Source organism: Lepisosteus oculatus, chromosome 3 (assembly GCF_040954835.1).
Source record: "Lepisosteus oculatus isolate fLepOcu1 chromosome 3, fLepOcu1.hap2, whole genome shotgun sequence".
In the NCBI taxonomy this organism is placed as follows: domain Eukaryota; kingdom Metazoa; phylum Chordata; class Actinopteri; order Semionotiformes; family Lepisosteidae; genus Lepisosteus; species Lepisosteus oculatus.
In genome coordinates, this window is record NC_090698.1 from 25,064,152 (window position 1) to 25,079,773 (window position 15,622).

At 38.6% G+C, this 15,622-nt stretch overlaps 1 protein-coding gene across 1 annotated transcript; it reads right to left on the bottom strand.

Annotated features, from left to right (window-relative positions):
• Positions 1-4,706: 4,706 nt before the first annotated feature.
• enc1 (ectodermal-neural cortex 1) lies at positions 4,707-15,340 on the bottom strand. The gene is made up of 3 exons (XM_006627096.3): positions 14,924-15,340; positions 11,284-13,086; positions 4,707-7,731 (listed from the first exon to the last, which is right to left on the bottom strand). The coding sequence occupies exon 2, from the start codon at positions 13,078-13,080 to the stop codon at positions 11,305-11,307; it is 1,776 nt and encodes a 591-aa protein (XP_006627159.1). The 5' UTR covers positions 13,081-13,086; positions 14,924-15,340; the 3' UTR covers positions 4,707-7,731; positions 11,284-11,304.
• Positions 15,341-15,622: the final 282 nt, after the last annotated feature.

Consider the following 15,622-nt stretch of genomic DNA (forward strand, 5'->3'; position numbering starts at 1 on the left):
GACATAATGATCTCCTCCTAATTGACTGTTAAGTGGTAATTAAATCTGCCATCTTTGAATTCTAAGACAAAATAGCATTAAACAAGCCAGGCACTTTCATGCAGCGAGGATAAGTGACTACACTGAGATTAGGTTCAAACTGATGCGGTTCCTGCTGAATTTGTTTCTCTTTTACAAGATAGATCTACTTTTGCCTTTTTCAGGTTTTATGCCTTAACTCAGTCCACATCAAGTAATACGTACGACTTAAGTGCATAACTGAATAGAAAAGTGAATGATTGTGAATTATTATACAATCTACTATTTCTGGTTGTTATAACTGGGTCCACAAACACCATCCATTCAGCTTAACCTTAGGGAAACACCACTGGGCACATGATCGTTTTGTGGACTGCTGCTCTGCAATTATCTCAGCATGCCTACTAGAGAAGAGAAGACAGACAATGAGAAGTGGAAACATGAGAACATATTGTGTGCAGCCACTGCTGGTTGGCACATTGGTTGGTTGAAGGATAGCACTGAGCAATTTAGAGGCTTGGATGATAATTTCAGTCTATGAATAGCTAAATCTAAAGTTCATATTCTAACATTCTGCAGTTTCTATAGAACATCTCATCATTTTGCCGGTGAATCAGATATTGCTGTCTTTTGACTTTGAGTTCAATTAGGTTTTCATTTCAGTTGCCCCTTGGATAAAAGTTCTCCTCACCAAGGGCACCTTAGTGAGGTGTGAGTTTTTCATCTGAGACAAGAGTTATGCTTCACCACCAGTTGTTGCTGAAGGAGGTGTGGCTGGTATGGTTCAAACAGACTCTGTATAACAGGTTTGAGAGTGTTAGAACTTGTGCCACTGTAACAAAAGGCCTGTTCAGGGAATGTTAGCAAACCAGGCAGGCAAGAAAATCCACCTCCTTATTAAACTAATTTATACTTAATGAACAGTGTACATGAGAGTTAAACAAGGTATGTTTAAAACAACTGACTGAGGGAGCATTCTCTCTCTTTGGTGTACACATACAGTACCTGTATTTTTAATGTCCTTTTTATAGGCAAGAGGACCTTTTGTAGTCATTGAGATTTTTAGCACTTAATCACAAAATCTTAAGGAATTTAAAAAATGCTTGTTAAACTTTTAGACTGTACAGCACTGCTTGCTTGCAGGGCAAAGTCTGAACTTAGCAAGCAGTGAACAAGAAATTATGAAACCGCATCTAAATTAGAAGCTTGTTGAGAAGTTCCTTTAAGGTTTGCATTGAGCAACAATAAATCATTCCCTTTAGTTACTATGGTAAATTTACCACAGGATATTCACACTTTTTCCAAGGTTTTATTGTGGTTTGACCACATCTTTTCTAAAGCTTCAACACTGACTTAATCAGGTTTTATATTAAATGGATTGTACAGTCTATATTAAACTACATTAATTGTTGATACTGTTAAGTAGTTTTTAAATTCAGAAATGTCTAAAAGTAGAACCAGCTGAAAGGATTTTTTACTATGGGACTAAGTTAAAGCAAAGTAAATACATATTTTACCTAGTGATGTATTTGTAGCCTGTGAAAATACACAGTACAACCCCAAAAGCTGTACACAATTATATGCCATTTCTGAGTTTTTTACATGGATATAACTAGTACACAGATATTTAGTTGTCTGGTATTAACACATTGACATTTTTTTGCATAGCTGATTGTTTTAAACAGTTCCTGATATTCTTAAATACCCCTTAGGATGATTGGGATACGGTTCCAACTCATTGCATAAAGTGCAAGGTTCCGTCCGGTCAGGGATATGTTTGCAAAGTTCGCCATCACATTTATTAAGAAACCCATAATTCTTTTCTTGGTGTCAGCAAACCTTCCTCAAAGGGACACCATTCTGCTTTTTAAAAAAATAATTCAAAAGATATATTCTTCTTACTTTTTCTCTTTGATTTCAGTGAGCCTGGAAAATTGCACAGAAAAAAAGCAACAGCTGAGCCAGACCTCAAGCCAGCGCCCTTAAAACACTGGCAATTAATTTACGCTTCCTAACTTCCTTATTTGCATTATTATGTCAACTTTCCTATGTATCTGCAGATAGCTTTTATTTGTTTTGTGAAACTGATCTATTGCATACAAATTGCTGAGGACTGTCCACCACTAGGAAACCAATAGTCATGTTCATAGTATGTGCAGAAATATTTAAACTAATCACACCATTAACAAAAAGCTATTGTAATTAAGAATAAAAGCAATGTAGCATTGGTAGTTATATTAAAGGCAGAGTTCTTCAATCAGAAGTATGACTGATAGACCCTGTTAGCTCTAAAATGTAGTTTGTGTATATTGCATTTATTAGCTGGAAGGTAATAAGCCTAGTGAAAACAAATACAGGGAAATGCTAAAAGTAGTTTTCATAGGTGCTAAAGTAGTTTTGGCTCTCGACTTGTAACTGGAACTGTGAGTTCAAAAACCAGGTGAGTCACTGCTGTTGCACCCTTGAGCAAGACAGTGCACTCGGATTGCTCTAATAAATATTTAACTCTATCAGTGGGTACAAATATAAGTCACTTTGGATAAAACCAACTGCCAAACAAATTAATAAAAAATAATGATGCTTATAGCAGCTGTGGGTAAGTAGGTGTGTTATCTATGGATGTACAAAACAGGCAGAGTACTAAGGATAGAGTCAATTCATAGGTTTAACATCCCATTCATTTTATTCTAGCTTATTTAAATCATTGCCAACACTTCTGGGAAAATAATGTTACAGAGCTATTTTGTAAAGAACATTAGGCAGATACACATTTTGAAAACAAAACTATGTTAAGGAGGGTTGTATATGTTCTGCAGTAGTAGGCTCCTCACGTTAATGAAAGAATGCAGTGCAGGAGAGACACAAATTAGTTCTCACTGTGCTACGATGTTAGTATCAGAAATTGAGCTATAAGTCGCAAAAATTCAAACCATGAGACAGAACAGTAGTGTTGATGCTCAGTCCCAGTGAGCCATATTTGCATCAATAGCTTTTAATACCAATTAAGTGGAGTTTGTTTTTGTGACATAAACCTTTATTCCTATGCTCCTAATATCCCTTTCATATCTTTCATAGACAATTTTCTGTCATAGACATATTTCAATTCATAGACAAATTTTGTCTAACACTTGCAGTTATTAACAATACCTTGTCCTGCTATTTCTGTGCTGTTATATTTTTATTTTTTTTACTGATCTATCTTACAATGCTTTGTCTACTGTGTAACATTTGTTTAAGGCTACTGGACCGATCGATGTTGTAAATGAGAAATCATTCTTTTACGCAACTGCCTTTTACTGTATGTTTAAATGAAGAATTACTGCTCGATTATTATTTTACAAAACAAACTCCATGTAAAATGTAAAAATTTCAGTTGAACAGGTCTGTCAGCAGCAGGTATAGAAGCACTAGAATGAAGGCAATCCTTATTTGAAGGTGCATAGATGTTTAGAAAATTCATATTTCATTGGTAAATGCCACTCCAACAAATGGAGGAGTCATACTTGAAAGACTTTGCTCCCCAGTCTATTACAGAACATTTAGCCTGATTCATTCTCCACACTATATGAAACAAAGGGAGGCGAAGACTTCACCTATAGTAAAGGATAAAACAAGAGGCATTACAGTTTTTAGAGATAATTAAAACTGGTTTTCCTAAATCATTAATTGATTTCAGGAGCTAAGCACTTACATAGCCATTTTTTTATACAAAGTTCAGAGAATAATGAGTAAACTTTCATCATCATACCTTTCAAAATATAGCTTACTATTAAAAGCTTAAAAAAATGTTTAGCGAAACTGGAAGCTCTCCTTGCTTTAAAATAAGACTCCATCCAAGACTTTGTTCAGCGTGTACAATTGTAAAATTAATGTAGTAAAAAAATGTCCTGACTTTGGAAACAGGAATCCTCCAAAAAGAGACATTTCACAGCTGGCTGATGGAACTTAGAGCTGAAAATTGAAGAAGGGGCTTTATGAAATTTCATGTTCTCATTCATCCCCCACAGTTAACAGATAAAGGTTATGGTTGCCAAGGCGACTCAATAAAAAAGGCAACTGTTTGGCTTGGCTTGCCAAGTTCTAAAGAGCTATGCTTCACTAAAGCTGGGCCTAGATAAGATTATCTCAGTTACCCAATTATAGAACAAAAAGACAATAATTTACAGCATGCAATAAGTGAGAGAAAACAAATAAGTCCATAAAACTGCATAGAAATGCATACTCTAATAAGGTTTGTATTTAAAATAGAATTGCATATGTTATGGCACTGTTCTTTTTCATTATTCCTTAAAACTGTTAGGCTAATGCCAACATATTTGTTACCATATACATTCTTTCTGAAAAATTACATTATTGTGCAGTGTAGCTGTGCAATAGTTATTGTATTAAGTGGAAATGGCCCCACATTTATTAGAAAAAAACGTAATTTAAGTTCTTAAGAATTTAAGAACTTGAGAATTTAAGTTCAGCAAAGCAGTGCTTTTACAATGAATTGAAGAAATAAAAAAATATGTAATAAGATATATGAATATGATTTATTTAGAATTTTAAAAATAAATTATTGAAAAGGGAAACATTTCGTCTACCTTTTATCACTTTAAGGGGATACATAAGGCAAGATTTCAGCATGGTAAATATTGCATGGCCAGTAAAAACCAAGACTGTAAATGAAAAAGAAAACAAGACTATTTATAGTAAAGAGAAAAACTCTCAAAGTTTATTAGCCATGAATTTCACATTGTGAAAAAAAACTCCACTTTTACAAAATAATATTAAACAGCAGTAGTCCACAAACAGAAGAAAAATAAAAACACCAATACATTGTCAGTTCGTGCACCAACATATTTTTGAAACTCATCTAACTCAGTCAGGGCAAAGACATTATTCATCTCTAATCGGTCTTACTCGGACAGGTGTCAGGCCTTGTGAAAAAAAAACACTCACAATTACACTGGAAATGGAAGGCTGTCCTTTGTTAAGTGTTTCTAAGGCAACTCATGGACAAAATAGGAAGAACCCCCTTATCTGATGTCATGGTTTTGAAGTGCAGTGTGCTGTGAATTGCTTCTGGTTTCAAACAAGGGGTGTTGCAAATTTGGAGTGGCTGAACAGCATGCCAGAATTCCCACATCACTTCCATAAAACAGGGGTCCTCATGTGCATCCACCTGTTGGGAGCTGATATAGCCAGCCCACACACCGCAAGACGAAGTGTCATCACGTTCCAATTAGGTTCAACATTCTGTTTAGATGTTTTGGCATTTTTGTTCTATTATGTTAAAAACAATGTTATTTTTGCTAAAGAAAATGGATTGAACAGCGAAACTCTGCAATGCAAGAGTTTGAAGGAAGACAGGTGATGAAACATTTACCCAGCTACACACAAAAAAACCCATCATCCAATTGTTTCTGACAAAAATATCCACTTAATCGTTTAGAGAGCCAACTTTGGGTTTTAACATCACAGAGATGTTCATGAACCTCTTGGTACCAAACAAATCCCAAATCCTCATCTTAGTTTATCTTATTACTTCAGTTTATTTTTTTCTCTGCACTCATAAGAGTTTAATGATGTCTGTGTTTAAATGTTTAAGTGCCTTGGAAAATATTCACACTTCACTGCCATTTACATTAGTAAAATTTATGTCAGACTTCTCTGTTGTTTTCCATACTTTCTTCACTTATTCTTCTACAAAACATCTTACAACAAAAAATACTCCCTGACTATTATTCATGTTCACCCCTGGTTCACCCCGAGTAATAAACTAGAGCAGAATGCATAGCTATGCGTGTAGCATATAGGCCTGAATACTATAATGAAACAAACTGGAAGTCTCAATATAAATCATAGTGACATCAAGGCAAAAACAGACAGATGTGTTTATAAAATACGGAAAAAGTTTTCGTTATATTCTGATTACGTTTCTTTTCCTACAATAGAGCTTTTACTCAGCTTGATGCTTGATTCCCGTTTAGACATGATATGCATTGTAGGTTAGCCTTTTTTTCTTTTCTTTTTGGTATAGGTGCAGTCAACATCAAGGAATAAACCAACACTGCTGCGACGCCAAAAGAATGTGGTTTTCTCAAGACAAAACATTCTGTGGCACTCATCATATGATGTACTCTATCAGAGAGTACCAGCCTCCAGTCCTGTACACTACTGGCAGCGAGCCACAAACTCATTCCCACCAAATGCCAGTCAAAAACTGCAATCTTATTTCCTCCTGCTGGAATCATCTGACTACTTCTTTTTTACTTCCCCATCACTCCTAAATATTCCTGCCAAACTGGACCTCATCTTCTACTGCAGGCAATGAATAAGCTTCCTTTTCTCCTTTCTAGACTATATTATGGTCTCAGTCATTACACTCTATGTTATCTTCATATCAATTGGTGGTTTCACCTCCTTTTCAGTTCATAAGAGGTTAGATGGTTGGGGGGGGTTAGATGCCATCAATGAACTGAGCTTTATTGAAGCAAGCACTAATCCTAGAAATTCTAGTCTAGGCCTTTTCTCATTTTTGAGTTAGTGCACCTTTCTCAGTTTCATCCTTAGACATGCTGTACAGCCCTGCTGCCTGCTGGCTTTGGAAAGCCACTTTTGACGATTAGAATCAGGCTTTTTCCGACTGGTGCCACTGAAGTTCCTGGCCTTGTAATCCTTCCATTTCCGACTGCTTGATTCCTGAGACACCCTAACAACCTCACATCCTCTCCTGGTTGGAGGCCTTGCCCTATGGCAAAGGGGACAGAGATAAGCGTTTCTTACAAAACTGCAGTTTCAACGTCCAAGACATCAAAAATGTGCAAAATGATTGAGCCCAGCCAAACAAACAAAAAAGGTGGCCATGCAATGTACTACACAATCCTCTGGATGTTGTGTGTGAACACAAGCAGCAAAACAATAAATACAATGAACTAGGAAAAAATATATTCTTATAATAAAAAAACAGAACTTGTATATAAATAAAAACACACATTAAAGCCAGTATTTTCAGACAAGTATTATGCTCTTTAAAAATGACCTTTATACTTTTTTTTTTTACTATGGATTAGAACATTGGCCCCTTTCGGTCTTTCATGGTGTTTTAAAAACACTTGCTGGGCTTTGTCCCTTCAAACCATATAGCTCAGTCTCACAACGTCCACAATGAGATAATATTTTTGTCTGCTAGGAAGCAACAAAGATTCAGCTGTATCTTCACTCAAACTGACACTCCAGCGACGGGCAGACCTCTGCTTCCCCACAGCTGACGGCGGTGCTTCAAACTGTCACAATGCGAAGTGAAAGCCATTTCAAATCTCACGCACAAGCGGAAAAGTCAAGTCAATGGAAAATGCAAGCAACTTGGTCTGCAGCACTGAAAACCTCTGCGCCTTTTTTTTTCTTTGTGGAGACTGATTACAGTTGACGTTAATCTTTGATTACAACAGCTTTTGCAAAAACACTGTTTTCGTTTGCACACACGTAGACAATGCTGATGCCTCTAAAATGCCTAAAAGCATGTAAGAAAGGGACTGGTCCTTCACGTCCAGTTTGTGACACGGACATTCCGAGTGAAAACATCCTCTTCATGAACTCCCCACCCTCTCCCTCCCCTCACACACACACACCCAGCCTTCAATTTCTTAGTTCATCCTTCATGCCAAATGGAAAAGTGCGCTTCTTCACAGTTGAAATCCAGCAGATGGGTTGCGAACACAGAAAAATCTGAGGAGACAAAAGAAAACAGCTCAATGTAGCTCATATTCTGCATACAGAAAAACAATGCGTTTATATCAAGTCCAATGTGTATAGCATGTGGCACAAAATGATTTCTCAAAAATATTAAGTGAATACAGAAAGTGAAGGCAGAATATAAAAGGAAGAAACTGATTGTGTAGAGTGCTACACATTATCCCCTGTACTGCTGTAATAAGAAATAAACCACTCATTCACAGGGAATGAAACTCATTTCACCTCTGCCTTTCAACACCTAATGTTAATAGTAGCAGTTATAGATTTCAAAGTATTTCAAATTTCCTAAAAGGAATGGATTCCATTCATTTTCCAAACCACTATCCATAAATTGCATAGGCACATCTGAAGTGTCACAGACATTTTCCCGGTCTGTACACTTTTTTTTTTTGATAGTTCATTTTTTCCACATTTGCACCTGTTACACAATCGAAAGGGGGTGGGGGGGGGGGAGACTGACATTTCAGACATTACCTGAGCACAGGACTGTTCTATGCACAGCTATATTATTTTGGCTCTCGACATGTGCACATATGCTGACATCGGGCATACCCCTTTGAATTCAACCTTCAATACAGTTGATTTCAAACCATTTTTTTCTTCTAAATATTGGCAAATCCAATACTCCCACCAGCACTAGAAGAACTGTATAATGCACATGTCAAAATGTAATATTGTTTATAGTATTTAGCCTCCCCGTGTGGTCTGGGTTTAAAAAGAGATTTGTTTGCCTGCTACTCAGAGAACACAATGGGCTCTACAATGAGCATGCTTCCTCCTTGTGTATCCCGCTTGGCTTTCTAAAGCACTGGTAATTTGGGGTAATAAAAATGATTTGCTATCTTTGGCAAAAGGCTGAGTATCTGTCTCAAAGTTGCAAAGCAGGAATAGCAATTAGCAAACAATTTCCATTTCCAGCTTCCCTAGGGGAAAACAAAAGTGAACAAAAACACCCCTTCTGTTACACAAATAAAGGTAAATAAAGGTACCACAGAAATGACTTGCCATTACTAACCTACTAACAATGGGTGTAAATATACAGGTGTACGTTCAAGAACCTTGAAAGCCTGCCATCTCCAGAAAAAAAAAACTTATTTTTGATGAGGGAATGTGCTGGGGGGTGGGTCAAAGCAATTGTTTTCTCAGACAGAGAAGAGCAAATGCCCCAAAATCAGCATTAAAACCGAAAGTCAATAGGAGCTATTTCCCATTCCTCTCCCTATTAACTAGCTTTCAGAGGAGAGGATAACAACATTGTTCTTTGGTCTCATTGTGGCCTCTAGCCACTGTTTTAAGATAATTAATAGCCCCCACTAAAGGAACCATTGTTTTTAAATTTACTGTCAACCTAGGTGGGCAACATTCCAAATGCAAACTAATCTACCAGTGGAATTCTAACCCACATCCTTGGCATCCTCAAAAAGGAGTGCACATGCACATACAACCTATGGGTCACGTATCCCAGTGTATTTTAGCTTACCAGTAAGTTGTGCAATTATCTTTGTTGTGCTTTGCCAAGGTGTTTTATAAAAAACATAGGATGTTACATTCTGATGTTTAAAAAATAAAAGCTATAAAACTATAAAGAAGGCAAGCTATATAAATGATCCAGAGGGCAAAAAGAAACTACATGGAAGTGCATTTAAAAACAAGAGCAGGAGACACTTCTTTACCCAAAGGGTTGTGGGAGACTGGAACAAGCTGTGTTGTTGAAGCTAGTTTCTCTCAAGCAAGGTTTGGATGAGATCCTGGTATCAATTTTCTACTATCAAATGGGCTAGATTGTCAGAATGTTCTCCTCTTGTTTGTAACCATTCTTAAATTAATAAATGTAGTATACGTAATAATATAGTAACATTATATATTCATAAATATAAGCAAAAAATGCGGCATGGACAGAAGTGTCTGGAATTATGATTATTTTTTTTGGAAAAAATAAAGTGCCTTTATGAAGTAAAAGAAGAAAGAGCACCAATATTCTTTTAGTGTTTTAAATCCCAATTCCCAATTTCACATGTTATCACAACTGGCTTCACTTCAAAGGAGTGTGAAGAGAAAAACAACTCTGTGGATAAACTTTGCAGAAGAACGGTCTTAAAATAACCGTTTAGACTGCATTCTCAATCCCTCTCCTCTTCCACAATAGACACTGCGATTCTTCAAATCGGAAACAGACGTTAAAAATGTTGCCAAATGTGCTTCTATTCAGTCGGTTTACTATGATCAAACAGGGCGAAACAGCGCAGTGTGAAGACTGGTTGAGTTGGGAAGTAGCTTGGGCTGCTTGTCCAGTAAACCACCATTGCCAGCACAACAGGCAACCTGATCTGCTTTCTATCAGCCCAAAGCTGTCACTGTTCAGAAATCCTCTCTTTTTCCCCACATCAACTCCTACCCCAGCCTTTTCTCTAGCACAGCCGCCACCACCAGCCTGCACTTCAAGGACAAAGGGCTGCTAATTTGACTTCAAAATGAGTCTATTAGAAAATTTCACTCAGTTGGTGGACCGTTAAAATTTTGTCAATAGTGGTCTTTCTACCCACGCTTAGGACATAAACAAATCAAGGGCAGGAGACTGATATTGTATTAATCTACCAGGGTGCTACATCTGGCAAAAAATAGCTCACTTATTGCATATCTAATTGGTATTTTGATTAACCTCTGACTAACCCCTCTGTCTCATAATTCAGTGAACTCTTAATCCTCCAATAAATACAAACCAAATTGCAGGCAAGGCCTCTAGGGAATCTAAACTGATAGTGAATTTGTACCTTCAGTAGGAGTAAGCTTTGTTCTTCAGTGATGACCTGACTCATAAAGCGAAGCCATGAAGAATTTATATTCCATGAATGAATGCAGTCAAGAGTGCTGCAGGCTATGCTGAATGAATCAACCTCAACTGAAACAAAAGGGGGACATCAAAATCTACTCTAACATTTCCTACACATTTCATAAAATGTGCACCTTTTTAAACAAGTATTTCTGCTTTCTATGAGGCCACGGTAAGATAAAGAAATCTACTGAGGAAATACAGATCTTGTGAGATGCTGCAGTTCTTTTTAAACGTGACTGAACAGTTTAAATTATCCAGGAGTCAGACAGGTAAGATTAACTTCTGACCCCGTTTAAAATGTGCATTGCTAAAGATCATATTTGACCATATATTGTCCACATACTTTGTATTTTTCTGTCCCCCTCAAAAATTGAGCAAACAATGAGCTGTAACATTTTATCTTATCAGTGATCCACATTCATCTCAATATTCGGTCTCAGTGCAATTTCATAAAGAATGCAATTCATTCTAAACCTTATATTAGAGAGGATAATATGTTACATTTAGAAAAAAAACTGCTACCAGCTCTTTTCTAATTCTTAATTAGCCAGTAAAGGTGGGAGTATGACTCACTGTTACCAGATATAAATGTTCTAAATGTATGTTTTTATATAAAACTTGTTATCAAGAGGTAGTAATAATATTATGATGACCAAAATACCCTTTAATACAAAATAATCTGCATTTCCTACCTTTAAGATTTCATGCCATATCTAAGCAGGAAGATGCTTCCAGGTGCTCACAAAAGCTGTTGGAATGAGTGAATACGGCACAGTGGTAATGCTGTTCCACGTATCCAGTGTCGGGTCATAACAATCCAGAGTTTTGCATCTCTGCGTGCCAAAATAACCACCAACAACATAGAGTTTATTACCAGAAGCCACGGCTTGACAGCTCATGCGTTTTGCAGTCACATCACCTACTTTAGTCCACTGGTAGGTCTCACTGTTGAACTTGTACGCAGAGCATGCTGAGAATTCAGTGTCCCCTCCCATGACAAAAATCTGGTTGCCCAGCACAGCTGCAGCTGTATAGCGCCAGGGCTGTGGGCAGGTGGCTGGTACAGTCCATCTGTTCTCCAGTGGGTCATAGCACTGCACTTTGGGTAGCTTGTCATGGCTCACACTTGTCCCCCCAAAGGCAAATAGCTTCAGCTTGACGCTCACTACAGCCGCATTGCTCACCCCTTCTCTAAGAGGTGCCACCATCGTCCACTTGTTGATCGCTGGGTCATACTGCTCAACCTGCTTCAGCGACACAGACGGGGATGCTGGGAGGCACCCTGTGGCAGCTGTGTGTCCGCCTACCACATACAGACAGTGTTTAAGCTCAGCAGAGCCATGGCCAAACCTGGCAATAAGCATGGGGGCAGCCTTGGACCACTCTTCATGCAAGGTGTCATAGACCCAGACGTCTTTGGATACCCCATTTTCTGATCCACGGCCTCCTGTGACATAAACCTTGCAGCCAATGGCACAGGCACTGAATTCCTTACGAGGGCTGGGGATGTCAGCCTTCGGAATTATTTCTTTGGCTTTCTGATCCACCAGGTAGAGCTTATCACACATGAAGGTCTGGCCTCCTAACAGAAAGAGGGCATGGCCAGTCTTCCGTGGCCGAGCACAAAGACTTGTGACCACACCATCATTCTGCAAGATCTTTAGCTTACAGCGAATAGCCTCATCCACCAGTTCTTTGCTTTTAGGCTGCTTGTTAATAAGCTCTTCTGTGGAGACATTCTCCATCAGAAAGATAGCAGGCAGAAGGGCAAGACGGACTGTGCGCAACAGCTCCGGGAGAAAGTAGTACCTCTTCTCCAGGTCGTAGTTCACCCAGTTTAGGGCAGACTCATAAACCAGTCTTTCATCCTCCGTCTCCAGCTCCTCGTGGGAGAGAAGCTTGACCAGCATGTCTTTTGGCAGCTGCAGAAAATCCTCCGTCTTGCAGATGGTGGGGAAGTTGCTAAGACACATTCCCCAAGAGAGCTCAAACAGCTTGGTGCACTGGTGGGCGTCTGACAGCAGCAGCATTCCCAGGCAGTTCGTAGGGTGCAGGTTCTTCTCCAGGAACTCGGCACACGCATCACGGATGTCCTGGAACTCCAGCATGTCCCCGGCCTCCAGCAGCGACTCTGCGTTCTCCTCGTTGATGATGACCCTCGAGGAGTAGGCATAGTCGAGCAGCAGCTCCAGCACTTCAGGGTGGATGGAGTCATGGAAGTTAACTTCACTGGCCTGGCTCTCCCTCAGCCCCCCACTGAACATAGCCTCAAAGTAGCGGCTGCAGGCAGCCAGGACAGCACGGTGACAAGGGAAAGAGCGGCTGCCAGCATGGAGAAGGACATCAGTGAAGAGCCTCTGCTGCCGGAGAGCATTCAGGTGCATGAGGACGCTATCAGCATAAGAGGACTTGTGGAACAGGTAGATATTCATGGAGCCTGTGCTGGCTCGGGACTTGCGATTCTCATGGACATAAACTGACATTTTCATTGAATCCTAAAAGGTAACCAAAAGACAGAAATGAAATTAGACCCACAACAATTTAAATACAATTCTCATACTTTCACAGCATTTTCAGGAAAGTTCCTCCAAATAGACGCTGGACACTTTGTAAAAAAAATGGAAAGGCAGACGTGAAATATCTTTAAGCAGAGACTGCAGCAAAAGGGGTGATTACAGCAAGAAAAAAAAAATCTGTTAAAGTATCTCTCTGTATGATGTAATCCCGCACAACCACCAGTAACCAGCTCTGATCTTTTCAAGTGCATGCGCCACATTGTAATCATTACCAGGTGCTCAAAAGCCGACGCCGATCCAAAAGACTTTTCACAAGAAGCCAACATTTGAATTTAGGATAATTGTGTGTTTCCTTATTCATACTATTCTTTCTAACGTCACCCATTTCCAGCTCGCTGTCAGCTTTGTCTGACAGGTTCAAGGAAGTTGTTCTAAGAATTTTAAGCTCCATAGCGGCGGAGGACAGACCTCATCATTTACAAGACAATAGTACATTTTTATTCTAGTAATAATTCCAGCGCCATCCTTTGGGATAATTAACAATATACATGTTTTTTCAAAGTAATCTGCAAGTGAAGCAAGTTACGTACGTCATAATTTGCATAAAATTATAATATTGCTTTTTGGTTAGCAGTGTCGCATATATAAATGCGAAAGTGATCGATACTTTCTTTGGTTTAAGATTCTCATCACAGCTGCGACTTTTGTCCCTTGCTGTGAATTTTAATTTTCCCGTCTGTTCTTGTTGTTCATATATAGGCTATTACGTACGATTAATTTATAATATCGCTGTTGTATCAGGTACAGCATAGAGAATTTATTGATGGGGTTATAAGAAAATGTATCCTCTAGAGCAAATAAGAGTTTTAATATGCGGCAACGAATTGGTTATACACTTGTGCAATTATTTATATTACTATTTACATTATACAATTTTATCAATTAGTTGCCCGTTTTGCTCAGTCAACATAGCTCGATTCTAGAAAAGCTGGCCTCAGTGAGTGCTCCTGAAACCGAACAAATCCGTTTCAGTACTGACAATTTTAAAGGTAATTTCAAACAAACTAAAACTAAAGGTTATTCAAAAATATTTTAGGTAAGTGGTTAACAACACTCATTTATTTCCTACCATGTGTTTCTGTTGTTTTTACTTGGGTACTATAATATTCCTACACTGGAAGTAAGATACTATTCTACCAGAAATGTTTCTGCCACAATTTCACTTTACGTGGCGTTTTCGTTTTTAACGCCAGAGACCATTATTACAAATGAACAATAACACACACCAAAGATGTTGTACTGGCATTAACAATATATATATTTCTAACTCCTGCACGCTCAAAAACGTGTTAGCCTTTTAATTTGCTGTTAAACAGGAAAGCCAATTACGCGAGAAAAGAAATTCAGAGCCATAACATGTTTTGTACTGAAAGATTTGTAACGCTGACATCAACACAAAATTGTGCCGTAGGAAATCTGCAAGTGATTTATGTTAATTCTGTCCTTTTTTATTAATTTCAGACAATACAACCAATACGTTGTTTAAAGTAACTACGCGAACATATTTTACAGCTCTAATGTAAAGACCATTCCAAACTATGTAGATTGGACTGTGAACAACATACTGATTATTGTGTAATTTAAACAAATATTTGATGTGGCGCTGTATAACAACTTTGTTATAATTTAGGAGAAAACTCAATCGGCTCTGCAATTGCTCAGTTACCAAACGTGTTGCTACCGGAAAGCAAACTTCCAAGCTTTCAGTCATTATACGCATTCAATTAAAAAGCTAGTCGACATTTTTAAATCTTACCTGTATGGATAACAGCAGGGGAAATTGCTTTTTTTTTATTTCTCAACCATGCCAGTTCAGAAAAAAGATCCGAGTCTGGTGTAGTCTCCGTCCTAGTCCAGCCTCCGTTTGCAATCAGGAAAGTCTGCCGGGAAGCTGGGATCTTCTCTATCCCTTTCGCTTCTTATGCTGAGTATTGAGCTCTCTTCGTAGAGCATCGAATTGACCAAAATCGGCGAAGTCGATCCCGAAGTCCTTTACCTTTGCCTTAAGGAAAGCTCTGGGTACAGTAGCTTAGGTCCAGCCGCTATTAACCACTTCACATTGAAGGCTGCATCAACGATCTCAGAGCACCATGTGTAACTCTGTGCGCTTGAAATCGACGGCAGTGTATTTGAACTGTTGTGAGGGAGGGACATTGTCTGCCTGGGGAAAGGAGGAGGGGGATGCAAAGTAACAGGCAGCCAGACAGGGGGAGAACCATTACCCAGGATAAGAGGGTGGGAGAAATGCAGGCAGATTGAACAGGGGGAGGAAAATTAACAGCGTTATTTCGATATTTACTCCTTGATGCATCACGTTGGTCAGACGCAAACATGTATATGCGCGGCTCTTGTTGTTAAGTGCAGAACCTATCTGATTCTCTTCTGATAATGAGATAAAAAGTATTTTTATTAAAGGTTTTTGTACAATAATTTACAACGTCTTACAAATTTCTTG